The 27,491-nt window shown below is 49.4% G+C and overlaps 1 protein-coding gene across 6 annotated transcripts in view; it reads left to right on the top strand.

Moving 5' to 3' along the window:
* Nucleotides 1-784: 784 nt before the first annotated feature.
* Nucleotides 785-27,491, top strand: part of LOC139416831 (activin receptor type-1-like) — a 39,733-nt gene continuing 13,026 nt past the window's right edge. Inside the window, exons 1-8 of one of the 6 annotated variants that reach the window (XM_071165926.1) lie at nt 785-1,613; nt 17,730-17,801; nt 20,053-20,082; nt 20,261-20,497; nt 23,369-23,565; nt 23,761-23,860; nt 24,251-24,397; nt 24,650-24,925. In XM_071165926.1, coding sequence (XP_071022027.1) covers nt 17,732-17,801; nt 20,053-20,082; nt 20,261-20,497; nt 23,369-23,565; nt 23,761-23,860; nt 24,251-24,397; nt 24,650-24,925 — 1,057 coding nt within the window. In that variant the 5' untranslated portion in view covers nt 785-1,613; nt 17,730-17,731. Of the gene's footprint in view, nt 1,614-17,562; nt 17,802-20,052; nt 20,083-20,260; nt 20,498-23,365; nt 23,566-23,760; nt 23,861-24,250; nt 24,398-24,649; nt 24,926-27,491 lie in introns of those variants that run through there. The other 5 variants (XM_071165925.1, XM_071165928.1, XM_071165929.1 and 2 more) reach the window with 5 other exon arrangements.

Here is a 27,491-nt window from a genome sequence, read left to right as displayed (position 1 = left end):
CTCAGAAAAATGGTTGCACAGCACATTATGATACCGTACGGAAGCATATTGTTTTATGACAGGTATTTTCACTCAGGATGTGGTCTTTAGTTTAAAATGAGAAAAATACTCAACTTCTTTGGAAAGAAATGGCGATTATTGCACAAAAAACAAAGACTTTCAGGCATAGCCTGGAAAGAAAAGAGACAAACTGGGCAGCCCAAAGAAATAGAATGAGATGTCCTACTGATTTCTGTAGTGTTGCCTGGCTCTGAAAGAATGCTGAGAACAACCTGGATCTCAACCTCTCACAATTGTAATGTGTGGAAGGAAAAATACATGCTGCTGATGGAAAGGGAAGAGCATATTGCTCTATCTTCCCTTAGACTGTTGGTGTGAGGCCTCCCAGCTGTGTAGCAGCTGTACATAGGCCTAGAGGATAGATTAAGGACCATCCATGTGAACGAGGAAGGGAATACACATTACACCAATGAAGAGAGATATCACTCAGGCTTTTTTGTCTGCTAGGGTGACCTGGTTAAAATAGTGAAATATTCGCCTAGAGCTCCGACTGTCCTTTTGAGGAGGATATGAGCCTAATATAGTAACATATTTGATACAATGTGTGTTCAAAAATAGTTATTTGTTGCTGTAACACAACAGAGGAAGGAGGCCGGATACCAGCTGTAATACCACTGACATCATCATCCATGGGGGTAGCAGTAGGGGCAGGGAGCAAATGGACAGGGTTTGTCCCAAATGGCACCCTATTCCCTATATAGTGCAGACCCAAAGCCTGTAACTAGGTAATGGCAGTATACAGAGACGCCAGGCTACAAGTGCGAAAACCAGAAGAAAAAATGAGATGCTTGTCAGAAACAGGAAAACTGCTCTGAGAGCACATTCCAGCCAGATCCCTTCCAGGACAATGAGGGGTGGGACAAAATTGTGTATTTAAAATCTCCGTAGGCTTGATATTGCGCATGAATCAGGAACAGAGCAAAGTTAGGTTCCTAGGCATTCTAAGTAGGATACTTTATCGAGATGGAGATATTAGCTGTTTGATAAGTTATTTAATTGTGTTAGTTAAGTTCTTTATTAAAAGCAGAAGACTGACGTCTAGTAGCCTATGTTCCTGGCTCGAGTTTCGTGTTTTCGGTTTATCAGTGGAAGATTTTAGCCCGAGATACAGGGTCATTGTGTTGCGCTTCAGACGATACAAATATGTTCAACTTGGACGGACTATATCTCGGGCATAAGGATCGCTAATTTTTCGGCAGATATTTTGGCTTTTCGGTTTAGAATCGTTTTTATTGGATGTGTGACATAGTTTTAAGAGACCGAAAAGGTTGAGAGGAGCAGTCGGTGTAGTGGCTGATCAGCATCGAAAGGGGAAAGGATGTGGCGAGATTTTAGGATTGAACATTTGGAACTAAAAGCGTTCACTGAACTCAAAGGTTGACACACGATTGAAGACGTATCTAATACATGACTTTTGGGTGTCTTTTAATACTTTAAAATACACATTTCGTTTTCAATATGGGACAAACGTGCTGCATTTCCATGGTACACCATTTGGCTTCCGCGTGAAAAGCAAGAGGAAAGAGAGCTGCACGTAGAAGGGAAAAAAACAGGTACAACTCACATTCAATCGGACATTTGTGACAGCTGTTGCCTATTCGTTTACATTTTTGTCTCGGTGTGGATTGCTTTTCTAATAACTGGGAACATTTAGTTATTACAAGTATCTGTTGTAGGCTATGATTTCCTAATATTGTGAGAATGAACAGGTGGATGCTGGTAAATCACGTAGCCTACCTCTAATTAAGCAATAATGCCCGACGAGGTGTGGTATATGGACAATATACCACGGTTAAAGGCTGTTCTTATGTACGACGCAACGCAGGGGTGCCTAGATACAGCCCTTAGTCGTGCTATATTGGCCATATACCACAAACCCCCAAGGTGGCTTATTGCTATTATGAACTGGTTACCAACGTAATTACAACAGTAAACAAGTAATTTTGTGTGATACCCGTGGTATAAGGTCTAATATACCACGGCTTTCAGCCAAACAGCATTCAGGGCTCAAACGACCCGGTTTATAATGCCTAACTGACATATGTCACACCTGGACCACAACGGACAACTCTGAACCACAGCGGCGCTTATTGGATAGAACGCCTTCAAATGTTTCCACTCTAGAATGTCTCCAGCAGTGACATTGAGCATTATCCTTTTCAATTATGGGCTAAGTTAGTGTACAAACGGGCTTTAAAATGAAGAAAAATGTCCTGATATAACCATGTTATCATGCTTTAATAATATAGTTGGACATTTAGCGGTTTCTCAGTATTCCAAAAACATCTGGAAATATCCTTTGAGAACTAAATATTTATTTGAGAGCTTCTCTTTCGAATGAAAGGAATGGAGGACAAAGAAGCAGAGAAGAAATCTGTAAGATAAACATGACTTCTACATGTTAACTATTCATACCAAGATAAAGCACGGTTCAGGTTACAGAATAGAACATTGCAACACATGGGCTGTTATTGACTCTATTGAAAGCAAAACCCAGAGCCCATATTCATAAGGCAGTGTCAGAGTAACAGTCCTGCCGATCTAAGACTGGGTTTGCCTTTTAGATAATAATGAATATGATTATATGAACGAGGGACATGATGCTAGATCAAGGGCCTCATTCATAAGGGGTCTCAGAGTAGGAGTGCTGATCTAGGATCAGGTCCCCCGTCCATGTAATCTTATTCATTAATATCTAAAGTCAAAACTGTTCCTTGATCATCACTCCTACTCAACACTTTATCTTTCCCATCATCAGTAGTCTTTTAAGGTGTTGTGTGGGCTATTATGACGAGCCATGGTGCAGGCCATCTGTAGTAGAGGAGCCAGGTGTGGTTAACTGTACCAGGGAGCCAGGTGTGGTTAACTGTACCAGGGAGCCAGGTGTGGTTAACCACATCTGAATCCCTGGTACAGTTAACTGTGACAGGGAGCCAGGCTCTGTTTGCACATTTCTTGAAGTATTCTGTTTCCATTTATCATGTTGGTTTAAGCATGGGAGTATAGAGGAGAGCTGATTCTACCTCACATGTTAGAGAGAACATATACAATACCTGAGTCCCAAAAGGCACCCTACTCCCTACACAGTGCACTACTTTTGACTGGAGTCCTATGGGTCCTGGTCAAAAGTAGTGCACTAAATATGTAATAAGGTGCCATTTGGGATGTACTCAGTAATTGAACCTTACAGACAGACCACTAAGCCTTGCTTTGCCATGTCTGTCTAATGCAGATACAATTAGACATACCAGACCAGACTCCCAGTCTTCTCTCTCTCATCATAACAAGCTCTGAGTCACAACAATCACAGGATTAAAGCTGTAAATACTTTACTAATCAACAGATACTGAACATACAATCATGGATATCTGTGGGGGAAAAATATTAGCTGAATGACAAAGATTCTTCTGTTATCTGATCATATGTAGTAAATTGTCTTACAAAGTTAAATATATCAGTTCAGTTGTTTAGGCCTATAATGTCCCAATGGAGGAGAATGCTGCTGTTGCCTCCACTGGTTCCTTTCCTCCCCGCACCACCACAACATCTATGTAATCCAGAGGGGACTTTCCTCCCCACCACCACAACATCTATGTAATCCAGAGGGGACTTTCCTACCCACCACCACAACATCTCTGTAATCCAGGGGGGACTTTCTTTCCCCCACCACAACAACTATGTATTCCAGAGGGGACTTTCCTTCCCCCACCACAACAACTATGTATTCCAGAGGGGACTTTCCTTCCCCCACCACCACAACAACTATGACTTTCCTTCCCCCACCACCACAACAACTATGTAATCCAGAGGGGACTTTCCTCCCCACCACCACAACAACTATGTAATCCAGAGGGGACTTTCCTCCCCACCACCACAACAACTATGTCATCCAGAGGGGACTTTCCTTCCCCCACCACCACAACAACTATGTCATCCAGAGGGGACTTTCCTTCTCCCACCACCACAACATCTATGTAATCCAGAGGGGACTTTCCTTCCCCCACCACAACAACTATGTATTCCAGAGGGGACTTTCCTTCCCCCACCACAACAACTATGTATTCCAGAGGGGACTTTCCTTCCCCCACCACCACAACAACTATGTAATCCAGAGGGGACTTTCCTCCCCACCACCACAACAACTATGTAATCCAGAGGGGACTTTCCTCCCCACCACCACAACAACTATGTCATCCAGAGGGGACTTTCCTTCCCCCACCACCACAACAACTATGTCATCCAGAGGGGACTTTCCTTCTCCCACCACCACAACATCTATGTAATCCAGAGGGGACTTTCCTTCCCCCACCACCACAACAACTATGTAATCCAGAGGGCATTCCTTCCCACCACCACAACAACTATGTATTCCAGAGGGGACCTTCCTCCCCCCACCACCACAATATCTATGTAATCCAGAGGGGACTTTCCTCCCCACCACCACAACATCTATGTAATCCAGAGGGGACTTTCCTCCCCACCACCACAACATCAATGTAATCCAGAGGGGACTTTCCTCCCCACCACCACAACATCTATGTAATCCAGAGGGGACTTTCCTCCCCACCACCACAACAACTATGTAATCCAGAGGGGACTTTCCTTCCCCCACCACCACAACAACTATGTAATCCAGAGGGGACTTTCCTCCCCACCACCACAACATCTATGTAATCCAGAGGGGACTTTCCTCCCCACCACCACAACAACTATGTAATCCAGAGGGGACTTTCCTCCCCACCACCACAACAACTATGTAATCCAGAGGGGTCTTTCCTCCCCATCTTTGTAATCCTTTCCTCCCCACCACCACAACATCTATGTAATCCAGAGGGGACTTTCCTCCCCACCACCACAACATCTATGTAATCCAGAGGGGACTTTCCTCCCCACCACCACAACATCTATGTAATCCAGAGGGGACTTTCCTTCCCCACCACCACAACATCTATGTAATCCAGAGGGGACTTTCCTCCCCCCACCACCACAACATCTATGTAATCCAGAGGGGACTTTCCTCCCCCACCACCACAACATCTATGTAATCCAGAGGGGACTTTCCTTCCCCACCACCACAACATCTATGTATTCCAGAGGGGACTTTCCTTCCCCCACCACCACAACATCTATGTAATCCAGAGGGGACTTTCCTTCCCCCACCACAACATCTATGTAATATAGAGGGGACTTTCCTCCCCACCACCACAACAATTATGTAATCCAAAGGGGACTTTCCTTCCCCCACCACAACATCTATGTATTCCAGAGGGGACTTTCCTTCCCCCACCACAACATCTATGTATTCCAGAGGGGACTTTCCTTCCCCCACCACCACAACAACTATGTCATCCAGAGGGGACTTTCCTCCCCACCACCACAACAACTATGTAATCCAGAGGAGACTTTCCTTCCCCCACCACCACAACAACTATGTAATCCAGAGGGGACTTTCCTCCCCACCACCACAACAACTATGTAATCCAGAGGGGACTTTCCTCCCCACCACCACAACATCTATATAATCCAGAGGGGACATTCCTCCCCACCACCACAACATCTATGTAATCCAGAGGGGACTTTCCTCCCCACCACCACAACATCTATGTATTCCAGAGGGGACTTTCCTTCCCCACCACCACAACATCTATGTAATCCAGAGGGGACTTTCCTCCCCCCACCACCACAACATCTATGTAATCCAGAGGGGACTTTCCTCCCCACCACCACAACATCTATGTAATCCAGAGGGGACTTTCCTTCCCCACCACCACAACATCTATGTAATCCAGAGGGGACTTTCCTTCCCCCACCACCACTATGTACATCTACCACAACATCTATGTAATTCCAGAGGGGACTTTCCTTCCCCCACCACCACAACATCTATGTAATCCAGAGGGGACTTTCCTTCCCCACCACCACAACATCTATGTAATTCCAGAGGGGACTTTCCTTCCCCCACCACCACAACATCTATGTAATCCAGAGGGGACTTTCCTTCCCCCCACCACAACATCTATGTAATCCAGAGGGGACTTTCCTCCCCACCACCACAACAACATATGTAATCCAGAGGGGACTTTCCTTCCCCCACCACAACATCTATGTATTCCAGAGGGGACTTTCCTTCCCCCACCACAACATCTATGTTTTCCAGAGGGGACTTTCCTTCCCCCACCACCACAACATCTATATAATCCAGAGGGGACTTTCCTCCCCACCACCACAACATCTATGTATTCCAGAGGGGGGGACTTTCCTTCCCCACCACCACAACATCTATGTAATCCAGAGGGGACTTTCCTCCCCCCACCACCACAACATCTATGTAATCCAGAGGGGACTTTCCTCCCCACCACCACAACATCTATGTATTCCAGAGGGGACTTTCCTTCCCCACCACCACAACATCTATGTAATCCAGAGGGGACTTTCCTCCCCCCACCACCACAACATCTATGTAATCCAGAGGGGACTTTCCTCCCCACCACAACATCTATGTAATCCAGAGGGGACTTTCCTCCCCACCACCACAACATCTATGTATTCCAGAGGGGACTTTCCTTCCCCCACCACCACAACATCTATGTAATCCAGAGGGGACTTTCCTTCCCCCACCACAACATCTATGTAATATAGAGGGGACTTTCCTCCCCACCACCACAACAATTATGTAATCCAGAGGGGACTTTCCTTCCCCCACCACAACATCTATGTATTCCAGAGGGGAGTTTCCTTCCCCCACCACAACATCTATGTTTTCCAGAGGGGACTTTCCTTCCCCCACCACCACAACAACTATGTAATCCAGAGGGGACTTTCCTCCCCACCACCACAACAACTATGTAATCCAGAGGAGACTTTCCTTCCCCCACCACCACAACAACTATGTAATCCAGAGGGGACTTTCCTCCCCACCACCACAACATTAATGTAATCCAGAGGGGACTTTCCTCCCCACCACCACAACATCTATGTAATCCAGAGGGGACTTTCCTTCCCCACCACCACAACATCTATGTAATCCAGAGGGGACTTTCCTCCCCCCACCACCACAACATCTATGTAATCCAGAGGGGACTTTCCTCCCCACCACCACAACATCTATGTAATCCAGAGGGGACTTTCCTTCCCCACCACCACAACATCTATGTAATCCAGAGGGGACTTTCCTTCTCCCACCACAACATCTATGTAATCCAGAGGGGACTTTCCTCCCCACCACCACAACATCTATGTATTCCAGAGGGGACTTTCCTTCCCCCACCACCACAACATCTATGTAATCCAGAGGGGACTTTCCTTCCCCCACCACAACATCTATGTAATATAGAGGGGACTTTCCTCCCCACCACCACAACAATTATGTAATCCAGAGGGGACTTTCCTTCCCCCACCACAACATCTATGTATTCCAGAGGGGACTTTCCTTCCCCCACCACAACATCTATGTATTCCAGAGGGGACTTTCCTACCCCCACCACCACAACAACTATGTAATCCAGAGGGGACGTTCCTCCCCACCACCACAACAACTATGTAATCCAGAGGAGACTTTCCTTCCCCCACCACCACAACAACTATGTAATCCAGAGGGGACTTTCCTCCCCACCACCACAACATCAATGTAATCAAGAGGGGACTTTCCTCCCCACCACCACAACATCTATGTAATCCAGAGGAGACTTTCCTCCCCACCACCACAACAACTATGTAATCCAGAGGGGACTTTCCTTCCCCCACCACCACAACAACTATGTAATCCAGAGGGGACTTTCCTTCCCCCACCACCACAACAACTATGTAATCCAGAGGGGACTTTCCTCCCCACCACCACAACATCTATGTAATCCAGAGGGGACTTTCCTTCCCCCACCACAACATCTATGTAATATAGAGGGGACTTTCCTCCCCACCACCACAACAATTATGTAATCCAAAGGGGACTTTCCTTCCCCCACCACAACATCTATGTATTCCAGAGGGGACTTTCCTTCCCCCACCACAACATCTATGTATTCCAGAGGGGACTTTCCTTCCCCCACCACCACAACAACTATGTCATCCAGAGGGGACTTTCCTCCCCACCACCACAACAACTATGTAATCCAGAGGAGACTTTCCTTCCCCCACCACCACAACAACTATGTAATCCAGAGGGGACTTTCCTCCCCACCACCACAACAACTATGTAATCCAGAGGGGACTTTCCTCCCCACCACCACAACATCTATGTAATCCAGAGGGGACATTCCTCCCCACCACCACAACATCTATGTAATCCAGAGGGGACTTTCCTCCCCACCACCACAACATCTATGTATTCCAGAGGGGACTTTCCTTCCCCACCACCACAACATCTATGTAATCCAGAGGGGACTTTCCTCCCCCCACCACCACAACATCTATGTAATCCAGAGGGGACTTTCCTCCCCACCACCACAACATCTATGTAATCCAGAGGGGACTTTCCTTCCCCACCACCACAACATCTATGTAATCCAGAGGGGACTTTCCTTCCCCCACCACAACATCTATGTAATCCAGAGGGGACTTTCCTCCCCACCACCACAACATCTATGTATTCCAGAGGGGACTTTCCTTCCCCCACCACCACAACATCTATGTAATCCAGAGGGGACTTTCCTTCCCCCACCACAACATCTATGTAATATAGAGGGGACTTTCCTCCCCACCACCACAACAATTATGTAATCCAGAGGGGACTTTCCTTCCCCCACCACAACATCTATGTATTCCAGAGGGGACTTTCCTTCCCCCACCACAACATCTATGTTTTCCAGAGGGGACTTTCCTTCCCCCACCACCACAACAACTATGTAATCCAGAGGGGACTTTCCTTCCCACCACCACAACAACTATGTAATCCAGAGGAGACTTTCCTTCCCCCACCAACACAACAACTATGTAATCCAGAGGGGACTTTCCTCCCCACCACCACAACATCAATGTAATCCAGAGGGGACTTTCCTCCCCACCACCACAACATCTATGTAATCCAGAGGGGACTTTCCTCCCCACCACCACAACATCTATGTAATCCAGAGGGGACTTTCCTTCCCCACCACCACAACATCTATGTAATCCAGAGGGGACTTTCCTCCCCCCACCACCACAACATCTATGTAATCCAGAGGGGACTTTCCTCCCCACCACCACAACATCTATGTAATCCAGAGGGGACTTTCCTCCCCACCACCACAACATCTATGTAATCCAGAGGGGACTTTCCTTCTCCCACCACAACATCTATGTAATCCAGAGGGGACTTTCCTCCCCACCACCACAACATCTATGTATTCCAGAGGGGACTTTCCTTCCCCCACAACCACAACATCTATGTAATCCAGAGGGGACTTTCCTTCCCCCACCACAACATCTATGTAATATAGAGGGGACTTTCCTCCCCACCACCACAACAATTATGTAATCCAGAGGGGACTTTCCTTCCCCCACCACAACATCTATGTATTCCAGAGGGGACTTTCCTTCCCCCACCACAACATCTATGTATTCCAGAGGGGACTTTCCTTCCCCCACCACCACAACAACTATGTAATCCAGAGGGGACTTTCCTCCCCACCACCACAACAACTATGTAATCCAGAGGAGACTTTCCTTCCCCCACCACCACAACAACTATGTAATCCAGAGGGGACTTTCCTCCCCACCACCACAACATCAATGTAATCAAGAGGGGACTTTCCTCCCCACCACCACAACATCTATGTAATCCAGAGGGGACTTTCCACCCCACCACCACAACAACTATGTAATCCAGAGGGGACTTTCCTTCCCCCACCACCACAACAACTATGTAATCCAGAGGGGACTTTCCTTCCCCCACCACCACAACAACTATGTAATCCAGAGGGGACTTTCCTCCCCACCACCACAACATCTATGTAATCCAGAGGGGACTTTCCTTCCCCCACCACCACAACATCTATGTAATCCAGAGGGGACTTTCCTCCCCACCACCACCACAACATCTATGTAATCCAGAGGGGACTTTCCTCCCCACCACCACAACAACTATGTAATCCAGAGGGGACTTTCCTCCCCACCACCACCACAACATCTATGTAATCCAGAGGGGACTTTCCTTCCCCCACCACAACATCTATGTATTCCAGAGGGGACTTTCCTTCCCCCACCACAACATCTATGTTTTCCAGAGGGGACTTTCCTTCCCCCACCACCACAACAACTATGTAATCCAGAGGGGACTTTCCTCCCCACCACCACAACAACTATGTAATCCAGAGGAGACTTTCCTTCCCCCACCACCACAACAACTATGCAATCCAGAGGGGACTTTCCTCCCCACCACCACAACATCAATGTAATCCAGAGGGGACTTTCCTCCCCACCACCACAACATCTATGTAATCCAGAGGGGACTTTCCTTCCCCCACCACAACATCTATGTAATCCAGAGGGGACTTTCCTTCTCCACCACCACAACATCTATGTAATCCAGAGGGGACTTTCCTTCCCCCACCACCACAACATCTATGTAATCCAGAGGGGACTTTCCTTCCCCACCACCACAACAACTATGTAATCCAGAGGGGACTTTCCTTCCCCACCACCACAACATCTATGTAATCCAGAGGGGACTTTCCTCCCCACCACCACAACATCTATGTAATCCAGAGGGGACTTTCCTTCCCCCACCACAACATCTATGTAATATAGAGGGGACCTCCCCACCACCACAACATCTATGTAATCCAGAGGGGACTTTCCTTCCCCCACCACCACAACAACTATGTAATCCAGAGGGGACTTTCCTCCCCACCACCACAACAACTATGTAATCCAGAGGGGACTTTCCTTCCCCCACCACCACAACAACTATGTAATCCAGAGGGGACTTTCCTCCCCACCACCACAACATCTATGTAATCCAGAGGGGACTTTCCTCCCCACCACCACAACATCTATGTAATCCAGAGAGGACTACCACCACAACAACTATGAGGGGACTTTCCTTCCCCCACCACCACAACAATTATGTAATCCAGAGGGGACTTTCCTTCCCCCACCACCACAACAACATCTATGTAATCCAAAGGGGACTTTCCTTCCCCCACCACAACATCTATGTATTCCAGAGGGGACTTTCCTTCCCCCACCACAACATCTATGTATTCCAGAGGGGACTTTCCTTCCCCCACCACCACAACAACTATGTAATCCAGAGGGGACTTTCCTCCCCACCACCACAACAACTATGTAATCCAGAGGAGACTTTCCTTCCCCCACCACCACAACAACTATGTAATCCAGAGGGGACTTTCCTCCCCACCACCACAACAACTATGTAATCCAGAGGGGACTTTCCTCCCCACCACCACAACATCTATGTAATCCAGAGGGGACATTCCTCCCCACCACCACAACATCTATGTAATCCAGAGGGGACTTTCCTCCCCACCACCACAACATCTATGTATTCCAGAGGGGACTTTCCTTCCCCACCACCACAACATCTATGTAATCCAGAGGGGACTTTCCTCCCCCCACCACCACAACATCTATGTAATCCAGAGGGGACTTTCCTCCCCACCACCACAACATCTATGTAATCCAGAGGGGACTTTCCTTCCCCACCACCACAACATCTATGTAATCCAGAGGGGACTTTCCTTCCCCCACCACAACATCTATGTAATCCAGAGGGGACTTTCCTCCCCACCACCACAACATCTATGTATTCCAGAGGGGACTTTCCTTCCCCCACCACCACAACATCTATGTAATCCAGAGGGGACTTTCCTTCCCCCACCACAACATCTATGTAATATAGAGGGGACTTTCCTCCCCACCACCACAACAATTATGTAATCCAGAGGGGACGTTCCTTCCCCCACCACAACATCTATGTATTCCAGAGGGGACTTTCCTTCCCCCACCACAACATCTATGTTTTCCAGAGGGGACTTTCCTTCCCCCACCACCACAACAACTATGTAATCCAGAGGGGACTTTCCTCCCCACCACCACAACAACTATGTAATCCAGAGGAGACTTTCCTTCCCCCACCACCACAACAACTATGTAATCCAGAGGGGACTTTCCTCACCACAACATCAATGTAATCCAGAGGGGACTTTCCTCCCCACCACCACAACATCTATGTAATCCAGAGGGGACTTTCCTCCCCACCACCACAACATCTATGTAATCCAGAGGGGACTTTCCTTCCCCACCACCACAACATCTATGTAATCCAGAGGGGACTTTCCTCCCCCCACCACCACAACATCTATGTAATCCAGAGGGGACTTTCCTCCCCACCACCACAACATCTATGTAATCCAGAGGGGACTTTCCTTCCCCACCACCACAACATCTATGTAATCCAGAGGGGACTTTCCTTCTCCCACCACAACATCTATGTAATCCAGAGGGGACTTTCCTCCCCACCACCACAACATCTATGTATTCCAGAGGGGACTTTCCTTCCCCCACCACCACAACATCTATGTTATCCAGAGGGGACTTTCCTTCCCCCACCACAAGATCTATGTAATATAGAGGGGACTTTCCTCCCCACCACCACAACAATTATGTAATCCAGAGGGGACTTTCCTTCCCCCACCACAACATCTATGTATTCCAGAGGGGACTTTCCTTCCCCCACCACAACATCTATGTATTCCAGAGGGGACTTTCCTTCCCCCACCACCACAACAACTATGTAATCCAGAGGGGACTTTCCTCCCCACCACCACAACAACTATGTAATCCAGAGGAGACTTTCCTTCCCCCACCACCACAACAACTATGTAATCCAGAGGAGACTTTCCTCCCCACCACCACAACATCTATGTAATCCAGAGGGGACTTTCCTTCCCCCACCACCACAACATCTATGTAATCCAGAGGGGACTTTCCTCCCCACCACCACCACAACAACTATGTAATCCAGAGGGGACTTTCCTTCTCCCACCACCACAACATCTATGTAATCCAGAGGGGACTTTCCTTCTCCCACCACCACAACATCTGTGTAATCCAGAAAGGACTTTCCTTCCCCCACCACCACAACAATTATATAATCCAGAGGGAACTTTCCTTCCCACCACCACAACAACTGTCACGTTCTGACCTTGATTTCCGTTATTTTGTATTTATTTAGTATGGACGGGTGGGTTGGGTGGGCAGTCTATGTTTGTTTTTCTATGTTTTGGGGCATTTCTTTGTTTCGGCCTAGTATGGTTCTCAATCAGAGGCAGGTGTCATTAGTTGTCTCTGATTGAGAATCATACTTAGGTAGCCTGGCTTTCACTGTGTGTTTGTGGGTGATTGTTCCTGTCCCTGTGTTTGTTGACACAGGATAGGCTGTATAGGTTTTTCACGTTCCGTTTGTTGTTTTGTAGATTTAAGTTATTTCATGTATCGTTCATTTTCCATTAAAGAAACATGAGTAAACACCACGCTGCTTTTTGGTCCGCTTCTCCTTCAACAGACGAACGTCATTACAACAACTATGTAATCCAGAGGGGACTTTCCTTCCCACGACCACAACATCTGTGTAATCCAAAGGGGACTTTCCTTCTCCCACCACCACAACATCTATGTAATCCAGAGGGGACTTTCCTTCCCCCACCACCACAACATCTATGTAATCCAGAGGGGACTTTCCTTCTCCCACCACCACAACAACTATGTCATCCAGAGGGGACTTTCCTTCTCCCACCACCACAACAACTATGTAATCCAGAGGGGACTTTCCTTCCCCCACCACCACAACATCTATGTAATCCAGAGGGGACTTTCCTCCCCACCACCACAACATCTATGTAATCCAGAGGGGACTTTCCTCCCCACCACCACAACAACTATGTAATCCAGAGGGGACTTTCCTTCCCCCACCACCACAACATCTGTGTAATCCAGAGGGGACTTTCCTCCCCACCACCACAACAACTATGTAATCCAGAGGGGACTTTCCTTCTCCCACCACCACAACATCTATGTAATCCAGAGGGGACTTTCCTTCTCCCACCACCACAACATCTGTGTAATCCAGAAAGGACTTTCCTTTCCCCACCACCACAACAATTATGTAATCCAGAGGGGACTTTCCTTCCCACCACCACAACAACTGTCACGTTCTGACCTTGATTTCCGTTATTTTGTATTTATTTAGTATGGACGGGTGGGTTGGGTGGGCAGTCTATGTTTGTTTTTCTATGTTTTGGGGCATTTCTTTGTTTCGGCCTAGTATGGTTCTCAATCAGAGGCAGGTGTCATTAGTTGTCTCTGATTGAGAATCATACTTAGGTAGCCTGGGTTTCACTGTGTGTTTGTGGGTGATTGTTCCTGTCCCTGTGTTTTTTGTCACAGGATAGGCTGTATAGGTTTTTCACGTTCCGTTTGTTGTTTTGTAGATTTAAGTTATTTCATGTATCGTTCATTTTCCATTAAAGAAACATGAGTAACCACCACGCTGCTTTTTGGTCCGCTTCTCCTTCTACAGACGAACGTCGTTACAACAACTATGTAATCTAGAGGGGACTTTCCTTCCCACGACCACAACATCTGTGTAATCCAAAGGGGACTTTCCTTCTCCCACCACCACAACATCTATGTAATCCAGAGGGGACTTTCCTTCCCCCACCACCACAACATCTATGTAATCCAGAGGGGACTTTCCTTCTCCCACCACCACAACAACTATGTCATCCAGAGGGGACTTTCCTTCTCCCACCACCACAACAACTATGTAATCCAGAGGGGACTTTCCTCCCCACCACCACAACATCTATGTAATCCAGAGGGGACTTTCCTCCCCACCACCACAACAACTATGTAATCCAGAGGGGACTTTCCTTCCCCCACCACCACAACATCTGTGTAATCCAGAGGGGACTTTCCTCCCCACCACCACAACAACTATGTAATCCAGAGGGGACTTTCCTTCTCCCACCACCACAACATCTATTTAATCCAGAGGGGACTTTCCTTCTCCCACCACCACAACATCTGTGTAATCCAGAAAGGACTTTCCTTCTCCCACCACCACAACATCTATGTAATCCAGAGGGGACTTTTCTTCCCCCACCACAACATCTATGTAAAATGGATTGAGAGATGGGACTGAGATGCTTTTCAGATGAGAGTGAAAAGATGACAAGGGCTGTGTTTTCACACAGGTCTGAGTAAAGACCGTGGTGTTGTGAACAGAGTGGAGACAAACAAGAAGACACAGAGAGAGAGGAAGTATGTGTGTGTGTATGTGTGTGTTTGGTTGTACTATCCTTGTGGGGACTAGAGTCCTCACAAGGATAGTAAAATAAGGACAATTCAGACAAGTGGGGACATTTAGTCTGCGGTGGAGAAGGGAGATCTGAACTAGAGAAGGAATCAGAGACAGTGGGGTTAGTGCTTCTCCATAGAGAATAGGCCAATTCAATGGGTGGAGCTGTGTTTACACAATGGTTGTCTTCCTAAAGGCCCTCAGATTAAAACACAGCTGACATGTCGGATGCTGCATGATACAGTGAAGAATGGGGTGCATGCATGTCCCAAAAACATAACAGTTTCAATTCAGTTAAATATAAGGTAGCCCTGAGGTTTCAGCTGCTGGGCTTTTCTCAAGGGATGCATCGTACAGGAAATGCTAACAAACTCTCTGCTAGTCAGTGTGTAATAATGCACCACGGATTGGCTTGGAGACGTATTGTGGTAGGGCTGTGGGACTCTTTGTGGCCTTGTACCTCAATGCCAAACCGGAACTCCTTGGTTTTCTAGAATTGACATTACTGGATTTGTATCATATGAGGTGCTTGAGTTGAGCTGGAGCCCCGCAGATCAAATCAAATGATTTATTGGTTGCGTACACATATTTGCAGATGGTATCGCACGTGCAGCGAAATTCTTGTGTTTCTAGTAATACCTAGCAATACAAAACGATACACACAAATCCCACAAATTTAAATTAAGAAATATCAGAACAAGCAATGTCAGAGTCCAGAATAGTCAAACCCCTTGACTTTTTCCACATTTTGTTATGTTACAGCCTTATTACAACATTTATAAATTCTATTTTTTCCTCATCAATCTACATACACACAATACCCCATAATGACAAAGCAAAAACAGTTTTTTAGACATTTTTGTAAATGCATTACAAAAAAAATAAAAAATGAAATATCACGTTCACATAAATATTCAGACCTTTTACTCAGTACTTTGTTGAAGCACCTTGGGCAGCGATTACAGCCTTGAGTCTTCTTCGGGTATGATGCTACAAGCTTGGCACATCTGTATTTTGGGAGTTTCTCCCATTCTTCTCTGCAGATCCTCTCAAGCTCTGTCAGGTTGGATGTGGAGAGTCGCTGCACAGTTATTTTCAGGTCTCTCCAGAGATGTTCGATCGGATTCAAGTCCGGGCTCTGGCTGGGCCACTCAAGGACATTCAGATACTTGCCCCGAAGCCACTCCTGCGTTGTCTTGGCTGTGTGCTTAGAGTCGTTGTCCTGTTGGAAGGTGAACCTGGAGCAGGTTTTCATCAATGATCTCTCTGTACTTTGCTCCATTCATCTTTGCCTCAATTCTGACCAGTCTCCCAGTCCCTGCCACTGAAAAACATCCCCACAGCATGATGCTGCCACCACCATGCTTCACCGTAGGGATGGTGCCATGTTTCCTCCAGGCATGACAGGCCAAAGAAACCCATTCTCCAGCCTCTAGCCTCTCTAGCTTGTGTGACCCACAGAAGTGCAGACCTGAACAATGAGCACCCCCCCCCCCAACACACACACGATGAGCCGACCTGAGTCTCCCTCTGTGGCGGGCCGGCCAGGGTGTGGCCTCTCAATGGGAGTAAGCATTGTAACTGACTAGCCTGAGTCTGGGCCAGGGCAGCTACACACACACACACACACACACACACACACACACACACACACACACACACACACACACACACACACACACACACACACACACACACACACACACACACACACACACACACACACACACACACACACACACACACACACACACAGGGGCTGGACACACACAAAGCCTCCTCTCCCATCACCTACTGTAATTACAGAGCAGGCAGACTGACTGGACCCTGCACCTGGCACTCGCTCTGTTATTGTTTTTGACCTCACAACTTCCTCTGCTGACAGATTGGGGACTGACTGACTGGGGCTGTATGACTCCGACCACCAGCTGGGGCCAATGTTGTCATAACGTTAGCTGGAAACCAAACCGGGGACTCCATTGGAAGGTTGTAGGAAAGTTGACTGTTTGCTGGGCTAGAGCTGCATGGATCTGGCTGCATCTGGTTCCATCTGGTGTTCTTTCTGGCAGACATGCCCACCCAGCTCAGCCACCGCAGCCAGGCCTGGCTGTCACACTCAGACAGAGAGAGTGGGAGGACTGATTGATAGGAGCTAAGAGAGAGAGAGAGAGAGAGAATAGATATAGAGAGAGCGAGAGAGAGGGGAAATGAGAGGAAACCTAGAAGTTGACGTTAATTGTGAAGCTGAGTAGGAGCTTATGAAACTGCATGTGAGAGAGAACTGTGTGATCCAAGATTCTTTCTTTGAGTCTCTAAAAGCCTTAAACGAAGCATAATCACGGCAGCTCTAATTGCTGTCTTGTCTGTCTGACAGAGATGGGGGGTGCTGTCATGCTCACAGTGCTGCTATCTGGGATGTGTCTGTGGACCTCCACCGCTCATGCAGGTAATTCAACAAAGGTGATGTGTGTGTGTGTTTGTATCTTTTGGTGTGCTAGCTTACATAATCACAAGTGTGTTTGAGTGTTTTTTAAAATCTTTGTGTATTTGTGTCTGTCCTTTTGTTTGTGTATCTCAATGTAAGTGAGTGTGTTGCTGCTGCTGGGGAATCAGCTGGGTGCAGATGTGTGTGTAATGTAGATGAGAAGTGCTCTTTTCGTACTGTAGTGAAACAACAGAGACAAGGAAGTGTGGGTGTTCCTGCTTTGTCCGTGTACGAGTGATGCTGCTGAGACCCCTGACCTGTTGGCCTCAGGGAGAGAGAAACCCCTCTCAGGGAGAGAGAGAAACCCCCCTCAGGGAGAGAGAGAAACCCCCCTCAGGGGAGCGAGAAACCCCCTTCAGGGAGAGAGAAACTCCCCCCTCAGTGAGAGAGAGAGAAACCCCCTCAGGGAGAGAGAGAGAAACCCCCCTCAGAGAGAGAGAGAGAAACCCCCCTCAGAGAGAGAGAGAAACCCCCTTCAGTGAGAGAGAGAGAAATCCCCTCAGTGAGAGAGAGAGAAACCCCCTCAGGGAGAGAGAGAGAAACGCCCCTCAGGGAGAGAGAGAAACCCCCCTCAGGGAGAAAGAGATACCCCCTTTAGGGAGAGAGAGAGATACCCCCCTCTGGGAGAGAGAGAGATACCCCCCTCAGGGAGAGAGAGAGAGAAACCCCCCTCAGGGAGAGAGAGAGAGAAACCCCCCTCAGGGAGAGAGAGAGAAACCCCACTCAGGGAGAGAGAGAGAACCCCCCCTTAGGGAGAGAGAGAGAAACCCCCCTCAGGGAGAGAGAGAGAAACCCCCCTCAGGGAGAGAGAGAGAAACCCCACTCAGGGAGAGAGAGAGAACCCCCCCTCAGGGAGAAAGAGAGAAACCCCACTCAGGGAGAGAGAGAAATACCCCCCTTAGGGAGAGAGATACCCCCCTCAGGGAGAGAGAGAAACCCCCCTCAGAGAGAGAGAGAGAAAACCCCCCCCTAGGGAGAGAGAGAAACCCCCCCTCAGGGAGAGAGAGAAACCCCCGTTAGGGAGAGAGAGAGATACCCCCCTCAGGGAGAGAGAGAAACCCCATTCTGGGAGAGAGAGATACCCCCCTCAGGGAGAGAGAGAGAGAAACCCCCCTCTGGGAGAGAGAGATACCCCCCTCAGGGAGAGAGAGAGAGAAACCCCACTCAGGGAGAGAGAGATACCCCCGTTAGGAAGAGAGAGCGATACCCCCCTCTGGGAGAGAGAGAGAGATACCCCCCTCAGGGAGAGAGAGAGAGAAACCCCCCTCTGGGAGAGAGAGATACCCCCGTTAGGGAGAGAGAGAGATACCCCCCTCAGGGAGAGAGAGAGAGATACCCCCCTCTGTGAGAGAGAGAGATACCCCCTCTGGGAGAGAGAGAGAGAGATTCCCCCTCTGGGAGAGAGAGAGAGAGAGAAACCCCCCTCTGGGAGAGAGAGAGAGAGAGAAACCCCCCTCAGGGAGAGAGAGAGAGATACCCCTCTAGTCTCCACAGAGGTTTCTCTTTTGCTCCAGTCAGGCCCATCCTCAGGCCCAGCCTCAGGCCCAGCCCCAGGCCCAGTTCCATCCTCAGGCCCAGCCTCAGGCCCAGGTCCATCCTCAGGCCCAGCCTCAGGCCCAGCCCCAGGCCCAGCTCCATCCTCAGGCCCAGTCTCAGGCCCATCCCCAGGCCCAGTCTCAGGCCCAGGTCCATCCTCAGGCCCATCCTCAGGCCCATTCTCAGGCCCAGTCTCAGGCCCAGCTCCATCCTCAGGCCCAGCCTCAGGCCCAGCCCCAGGCCCAGCTCCATCCTCAGGCCCAGTCTCAGGCCCAGGCCCAGCTCCATCCTCAGGCCCAGTTCCATCCTCAGGCCCAGCCCCAGGCTCAGCTCCATCCTCAGGCCCAGCCCCAGGCCCAGGCCCAGCTCCATCCTCAGGCCCAGCTCCATCCTCAGGCCCAGCCCCAGGCTCAGCTCCATCAGGCCCAGCCCCAGGCCCAGTTCCATCCTCAGGCCCAGTCTCAGGCCCAGTCTCAGGCCCAGCTCCATCCTCAGGCCCAGGCTCAGGCCCAGTCTCAGGCCCAGCCTCAGGCCCAGCCCCAGGCCCAGCTCCATCCTCAGGCTCAGGCCCAGTCTCAGGCCCAGGCTCAGGCCCAGTTTCAGGCCCAGGCTTAGGCCCAGTCTCAGGCCCACCAAACCTGGACTTTCTCTCACCACTGTCTTTTATATTTTTCAGATCAGTCATCCGTGGGGTCATCATCAGAGGGTACATTTTTTTCTGTGTAATATTGTGAACCACAGTTACTCTATAGAGCTGTGTTACTGTTTATTATAAATCTGTCCTGTGCCTTTATGTTCACGTTTGTGTGTGCGTGTGTGCGTGAGAGCATGTGTTTTTTGCATACTTACACAGCACACACACTCAATGGTTCCCTCTCCCCCAGGCCCTGACGACAGCACCAACCTTCTGTGTACATGTGAGAACAACAAGGGGACATGTAGGAACGGCACCTGTAGAGGTGCCTACTGCTTCTACACCAAGGTGCATGGCAGAGAGGAGAGGGGCTGCTTCCACAAGGACCACTACAAGGAACAGTGTTCCACCAACTTCCTGGGACTGTATGTCCTCTGCTGCTCCAACAACCTCTGTAATGTCAACAGCTCCGCTCCACCAGACCCAGGTCAGAACACTGGAGATACATGTTCTTTAGTCCAGAACCCCCTCTCTGTAATGTCAACAGCTCCGCTCCACCAGACCCAGGTCAGAACACTGGAGATACATGTTCTTTAGTCTAGAACCCACTCTCTGTAATGTCAACAGCTCCGCTCCACCAGACCCAGGTCAGAACACTGGAGATACATGTTCTTTAGTCTAGAACCCCCTCTCTGTAATGTCAACAGCTCCGCTCCACCAGACCCAGGTCAGAACACTGGAGATACATGTTCTTTAGTCTAGAACCCCCTCTCTGTAATGTCAACAGCTCCGCTCCACCAGACCCAGGTCAGAACACTGGAGATACATGTTCTTTAGTCTAGAACCCCCTCTCTGTAATGTCAACAGCTCCGCTCCACCAGACCCAGGTCAGAACACTGGAGATACATGTTCTTTAGTCTAGAACCCCCTCTCTGTAATGTCAACAGCTCCGCTCCACCAGACCCAGGTCAGAACACTGGAGATACATGTTCTTTAGTCTAGAACCCCCTCTCTGTAATGTCAACAGCTCCGCTCCACCAGACCCAGGTCAGAACACTGGAGATACATGTTCTTTAGTCCAGAACCCCCTCTCTGTAATGTCAACAGCTCCGCTCCACCAGACCCAGGTCAGAACACTGGAGATACATGTTCTTTAGTCTAGAACCCCCTCTCTGTAATGTCAACAGCTCCGCTCCACCAGACCCAGGTCAGAACACTGGAGATACATGTTCTTTAGTCTAGAACCCCCTCTCTGTAATGTCAACAGCTCCGCTCCACCAGACCCAGGTCAGAACACTGGAGATACATGTTCTTTAGTCCAGAACCCCCTCTCTGTAATGTCAACAGCTCCGCTCCACCAGACCCAGGTCAGAACACTGGAGATACATGTTCTTTAGTCTAGAACCCCCTCTCTGTAATGTCAACAGCTCCGCTCCACCAGACCCAGGTCAGAACACTGGAGATACATGTTCTTTAGTCTAGAACCCCCTCTCTGTAATGTCAACAGCTCCGCTCCACCAGACCCAGGTCAGAACACTGGAGATACATGTTCTTTAGTCTAGAACCCCCTCTCTGTAATGTCAACAGCTCCGCTCCACCAGACCCAGGTCAGAACCCTACATCTACTCTAGAAGCCTCTCCAACAGTGTAGAACCCCTTATGGCATGTCTGGTCTCATATGAGGTCCATACTTCCCCTCTAGAATCAGGGACTGATTCAGACCCATGACATTCTCTCGTCAGTCAGTGACTTGAATCAATCCATTAACTATCGGGCAGAAAATGAGACCAGCAGTCAAACTTGAGGCTCATATTTCAGTAGTTCTATTATGGAACAACTCCTCAGGGAGTCTGACTAACAGGTCAGTGTCATACAGAACTCTCTGGGAGTCTGACTAACAGGTCAGTGTCATACAGAACTCTCTGGGAGTCTGACTAACAGGTCAGTGTCATACAGAACTCTCTGGGAGTCTGACTAACAGGTCAGTGTCATACAGAACTCTCTGGGAGTCTGACTAACAGGTCAGTGTCATACAGAACTCTCTGAGAGTCTGACTAACAGGCCAGTGTCATACAGAACTCTCTGGGAGTCTGACTAACAGGCCAGTGTCATACAGAAGTCTCTGGGAGTCTGACTAACAGGTCAGTGTCATACAGAACTCTCTGGGAGTCTGACTAACAGGTCAGTGTCATACAGAACTCTCTGGGAGTCTGACTAACAGGCCAGTGTCATACAGAACTCTCTGGGAGTCTGACTAACAGGCCAGTGTCATACAGAACTCTCTGGGAGTCTGACTAACAGGTCAGTGTCATACAGAACTCTCTGGGAGTCTGACTAACAGGTCAGTGTCATACAGAACTCTCTGGGAGTCTGACTAACAGGTCAGTGTCATACAGAACTCTCTGGGAGTCTGACTAACAGGCCAGTGTCATACAGAACTCTATGGGAGTCTGACTAACAGGCCAGTGTCATACAGAACTCTCTGGGAGTCTGACTAACAGGCCAGTGTCATACAGAACTCTCTGGGAGTCTGACTAACAGGCCAGTGTCATACAGAACTCTCTGGGAGTCTGACTAACAGGTCAGTGTCATACAGAACTCTCTGGGAGTCTGACTAACAGGTCAGTGTCATACAGAACTCTCTGGGAGTCTGACTAACAGGCCAGTGTCATACAGAACTCTCTGGGAGTCTGACTAACAGGCCAGTGTCATACAGAACTCTCTGGGAGTCTGACTAACAGGTCAGTGTCATACAGAACTCTCTGGGAGTCTGACTAACAGGTCAGTGTCATACAGAACTATCTGGGAGTCTGACTAACAGGTCAGTGTCATACAGAACTCTCTGGGAGTCTGACTAACAGGCCAGTGTAATACAGAACTCTCTGGGAGTCTGACTAACAGGCCAGTGTCATACAGAACTCTCTGGGAGTCTGACTAACAGGTCAGTGTCATACAGAACTCTCTGGGAGTCTGACTAACTGGGCAGTGTCATACAGAACTCTCTGGGAGTCTGACTAACAGGGCAGTGTCATACAGAACTCTCTGGGAGTCTGACTAACAGGTCAGTGTCATACAGAACTCTCTGGGAGTCTGACTAACAGGTCAGTGTCATACAGAACTCTCTGGGAGTCTGACTAACAGGTCAGTGTCATACAGAACTCTCTGGGAGAGTTTACATTTAGATGCCTAACAGGTCAGTGTCATACAGAACTCTCTGGGAGTCTGCCTAACAGGTCAGTGTCATACAGGCCTCTGATGCCCCCTGGTGGCTGTTGGTGGGCTTTTATATCAAAATCATCTTGTCTTTCTGCTATTCCCTCTCACCTGTATGACCCTGTGTGCGTCGACTGTCCAGCAGCTGAGCCTACGAGGGAGGGGAACGATGTGATTCTTCTGGTGGCTGTCCCCCTGCTGCTGCTACTGATCCTCACTGTGGGTGTGTGTGGCCTGGTGTCGTGGCTCTGCTCCAGATCACAGCACCACAGGCTTGGCTACAACAAGGACCATGACGTCACCATGCTCAAGGTCCCCAGTGGGGCAGATCCCACCTATGGGGTAAGAATGGAATTTTATGAAATTGAATTGAATTGTATTGATACACAAGAGGACATTTAGATGTCACAGAATCAGTACCAAGATCACTGCCCCTTTAGCAATAATATTGGTACTTAAAGTATATTATGAAATTGCTACATGACAACAAGTGTCAGGGGACTGTGATCCTTGATGTGTGTGACTCTCTGTCTGCAGGATGTCTTTAATGAGTTCTGTACCTCAGGCAGTGGGACTGGTCTGCCATACCTGGTACAGAGGACCATGGCACGACAGATCTCTCTGGTCGAGTGCATCGGTAAAATACTCTTCTTCATTCTCACTCTCTCCTTTATGTCTCTCAGTGCCTTACTCAAACTCACTAGTTTATGTACCAATATGTTATGGAGTTTATGTACCAATATGTTATGGAGTTCATGTACCAATATGTTATGGAGTTTATGTACCAATATGTTATGTTCATGTACCAATATGTTATGGAGTTCATGTACCAATATGTTATGGAGTTCATGTACCAATATGTTATGGAGTTCATGTGCCAGTATGTTATGGAGTTCATGTACCAATATGTTATGGAGTTCATGTACCCTTTGGGTTCATTTCCAGTCTTACTAGTGTGATGACATCGTTATACCAACCCACTCCATCTCTGCTGTGTGCCTGTTCCTCTGTCCCTCTCTCTACCCAGGTAAGGGCAGGTATGGAGAGGTGTGGAGAGGCACCTGGATGGGAGAGAGTGTTGCCGTGAAGATCTTCTCCTCCAGGGATGAGCAGTCTTGGTTCAGGGAGACAGAGATTTACAACACTGTACAGCTCAGACATGACAACATCCTGGGTGAGTCAGCGTAATCCTGTTAGTTCACTTTTAGAACAATTCCTACATTTCTACCAATTCCCCTGGAATCAAAATAGTGTTTGTTTCCTTTCAATGACTTCCCGGTACACTTGATTTAGCTTGCCTGGCCTGGTCTGGCCTGGTCTTGCCTGGCCTGGTCTGGTCTGGCCTGGCCTGGTCTGGTCTGGCCTGGCCTGACCTGGTCTGGCCTGGTCTGACGATCACAATACCTTCTGTCTTCTCTCCCCCCAGGCTTCATAGCATCTGACATGACGTCTCAGAACTCCACTACTCAGCTGTGGCTGATCACCCACTTCCACCAGCTGGGTAGTCTCTACGACTTCCTCCAGTACAGCAGCCTGGACCCAGAGGGCTGCCTAAGGATGTGCCTGTCTGTAGCCTGTGGTCTGGTCCACCTTCACACAGAGATACTCAGCTGCCAGGGAAAACCCGCCATCGCCCACCGAGACCTGAAGAGCCGAAACATCCTGGTCAAGATGAACGGACAGTGCTGCATCGCTGACCTGGGTGAGAGGAGGATGAGGTGGGAGGAAAGGAGAGGGCTGAAGGAGAGAGGGATTGAGGAGAGAGGGATAGAGGAGAGAGGGCTGAAGGAGAGAGGGATAGAGGAGAGAGGGCTGAAGGAGAGAGGGATAGAGGAGAGAGAGATAAAGGATAGAGGGCTGAAGGAGAGAGGGCTAGAGGAGAGAGGGCTGAAGGAGAGAGGGCTAGAGGAGAGAGGGATAGAGGAGAGAGGGCTGAAGGAGAGAGGGATAGAGGAGAGAGGGCTGAAGGAGAGAGGGATAGAGGAGAGAGAGATAAAGGATAGAGGGCTGAAGGAGAGAGGGCTAGAGGAGAGAGGGCTAGAGCAGAGAGGGATAGAGGAGAGAGGGATAGAGGAGAGAGGGATAGAGAGGGGGCTGAAGGAGAGAGGGCTGAGGAGAGAGAGAGGGCTGAAGGAGAGAGGGCTGAAGGAGAGCGGGAGAGAGGAGAGAGGGCTGAAGAGAGGAGAGAGGGCTGAAGGAGAGAGGGATTGAGGAGAGAGGGCTAGAGGAGAGAGGGCTAGAGGAGAGAGGGCTAGAGGAGAGGGCTGAAGGAGAGAAGGATAGAGGAGAGGGCTAGGAGGAGAGAGGGCTGAAGGAGAGAGGGATAGAGGAGAGAGGGCTGAAGGAGAGAGGGATAGAGGAGAGAGGGCTGAAGGAGAGAGGGATAGAGGAGAGAGGGCTGAAGGAGAGAGGGATAGAGGAGAGAGGGATAGAGGATAGAGGGCTGAAGGAGAGAGGGCTGAAGGAGAGAGGGCTAGAGGAGAGAGGGCTAGAGGAGAGAGGGCAAGAGGAGAGAGGGATAGAGGAGAGAGGGCTGAAGGAGAGGGGATAGAGGAGAGAGAGATAAAGGATAGAGGGCTGAAGGAGGAGAGAGGGATAGAGGAGAGAGGGCTGAAGGAGGGAGGGATAGAGGAGAGAGGGATAGAGGAGAGAGGGCTGAAGGAGAGAGGGCTGAAAGAGAGAGAGATAGAGGAGAGAGGGCTAGAGGAGAGAGGGATAGAGGAGAGAGGGCTGAAGGAGAGAGGGATAGAGGAGAGAGGGCTGAAGGAGAGAGGGATAGAGGAGAGAGGGCTGAAGGAGAGAGGGCTAGAGGAGAGAGGGATATAGGAGAGAGGGCTGAAGGAGAGAGGGATAGAGGAGAGAGGGATAGAGGAGTGAGCGCTGAAGGAGAGAGGGATAGAGGAGAGAGGGATAGAGGAGAGAGGGCTGAAGGAGAGAGGGATAGAGGAGATAGGCATAGAGAAGAGAGGGCTGAAGGATAGAGGATAGAGGGCTGAAGGAGAGAGGGCTAGAGGAGAGAGGGCTGATGGAGAGAGGGATAGAGGAGAGAGGGCTGAAGGAGAGAGGGCTAGAGGAGAGGGATAGAGGAGAGAGGGCTAGAGGAGAGAGGGCTGAAGGAGAGAGGGCTAGAGGAGAGAGGGATAGAGGTGAGAGGGCTGAAGGAGAGAGGGCTGAAGGAGAGAGGGATAGAGGAGAGAGGGCTGAAGGAGAGAGGGATAGAGGAGAGAGAGATAGAGGATAGAGGGCTGAAGGAGAGAGGGCTAGAGGAGAGAGGGCTAGAGGAGAGAGGGATAGAGGAGAGAGGGATAGAGGAGAGAGGGATAGAGGAGAGAGGGCTGAAGGAGAGAGGGCTGAAGGAGAGCGGGAGAGAGGAGAGAGGGCTGAAGGAGAGAGGGCTGAAGGAGAGAGGGATTGAGGAGAGAGGGCTAGAGGAGAGAGGGCTAGAGGAGAGAGGGCTAGAGGAGAGGGCTGAAGGAGAGAAGGATAGAGGAGAGGGCTAGAGGAGAGAGGGCTGAAGGAGAGAGGGATAGAGGAGAGAGGGCTGAAGGAGAGAGGGATAGAGGAGAGAGGGCTGAAGGAGAGAGGGATAGAGGAGAGAGGGCTAGAGGAGAGAGGGCAAGAGGAGAGAGGGATAGAGGAGAGAGGGCTGAAGGAGAGAGGGATAGAGGAGAGAGGGATAGAGGAGAGAGGGCTGAAGGAGAGAGGAGAGAGGGCTGAAAGAGAGAGAGATAGAGGAGAGAGGGCTAGAGGAGAGAGGGATAGAGGAGAGAGGGCTGAAGGAGAGAGGGATAGAGGAGAGAGGGCTGAAGGAGAGAGGGATAGAGGAGAGAGGGCTGAAGGAGAGAGGGCTAGAGGAGAGAGGGCTGAAGGAGAGAGGAGAGAGGGCTGAAAGAGAGAGAGATAGAGGAGAGAGGGCTAGAGGAGAGAGGGATAGAGGAGAGAGGGCTGAAGGAGAGAGGGATAGAGGAGAGAGGGCTGAAGGAGAGAGGGATAGAGGAGAGAGGGCTGAAGGAGAGAGGGCTAGAGGAGAGAGGGATATAGGAGAGAGGGCTGAAGGAGAGAGGGATAGAGGAGATAGGGATAGAGGAGAGAGGGCTGAAGGATAGAGGATAGAGGGCTGAAGGAGAGAGGGCTAGACGAGAGAGGGCTGATGGAGAGAGGGCTAGAGGAGAGAGGGCTGAAGGAGAGAGGGCTAGAGGAGAGAGGGCTGAAGGATAGATGATAGAGGGCTGAAGGGGAGAGGGCTAGAGGAGAGAGGGCTGAAGGAT

Source organism: Oncorhynchus clarkii, chromosome 9 (assembly GCF_045791955.1).
Source record: "Oncorhynchus clarkii lewisi isolate Uvic-CL-2024 chromosome 9, UVic_Ocla_1.0, whole genome shotgun sequence".
In the NCBI taxonomy this organism is placed as follows: Eukaryota; Metazoa; Chordata; class Actinopteri; order Salmoniformes; family Salmonidae; genus Oncorhynchus; species Oncorhynchus clarkii.
This window is presented reverse-complemented; position numbering and strand designations above follow the sequence as displayed.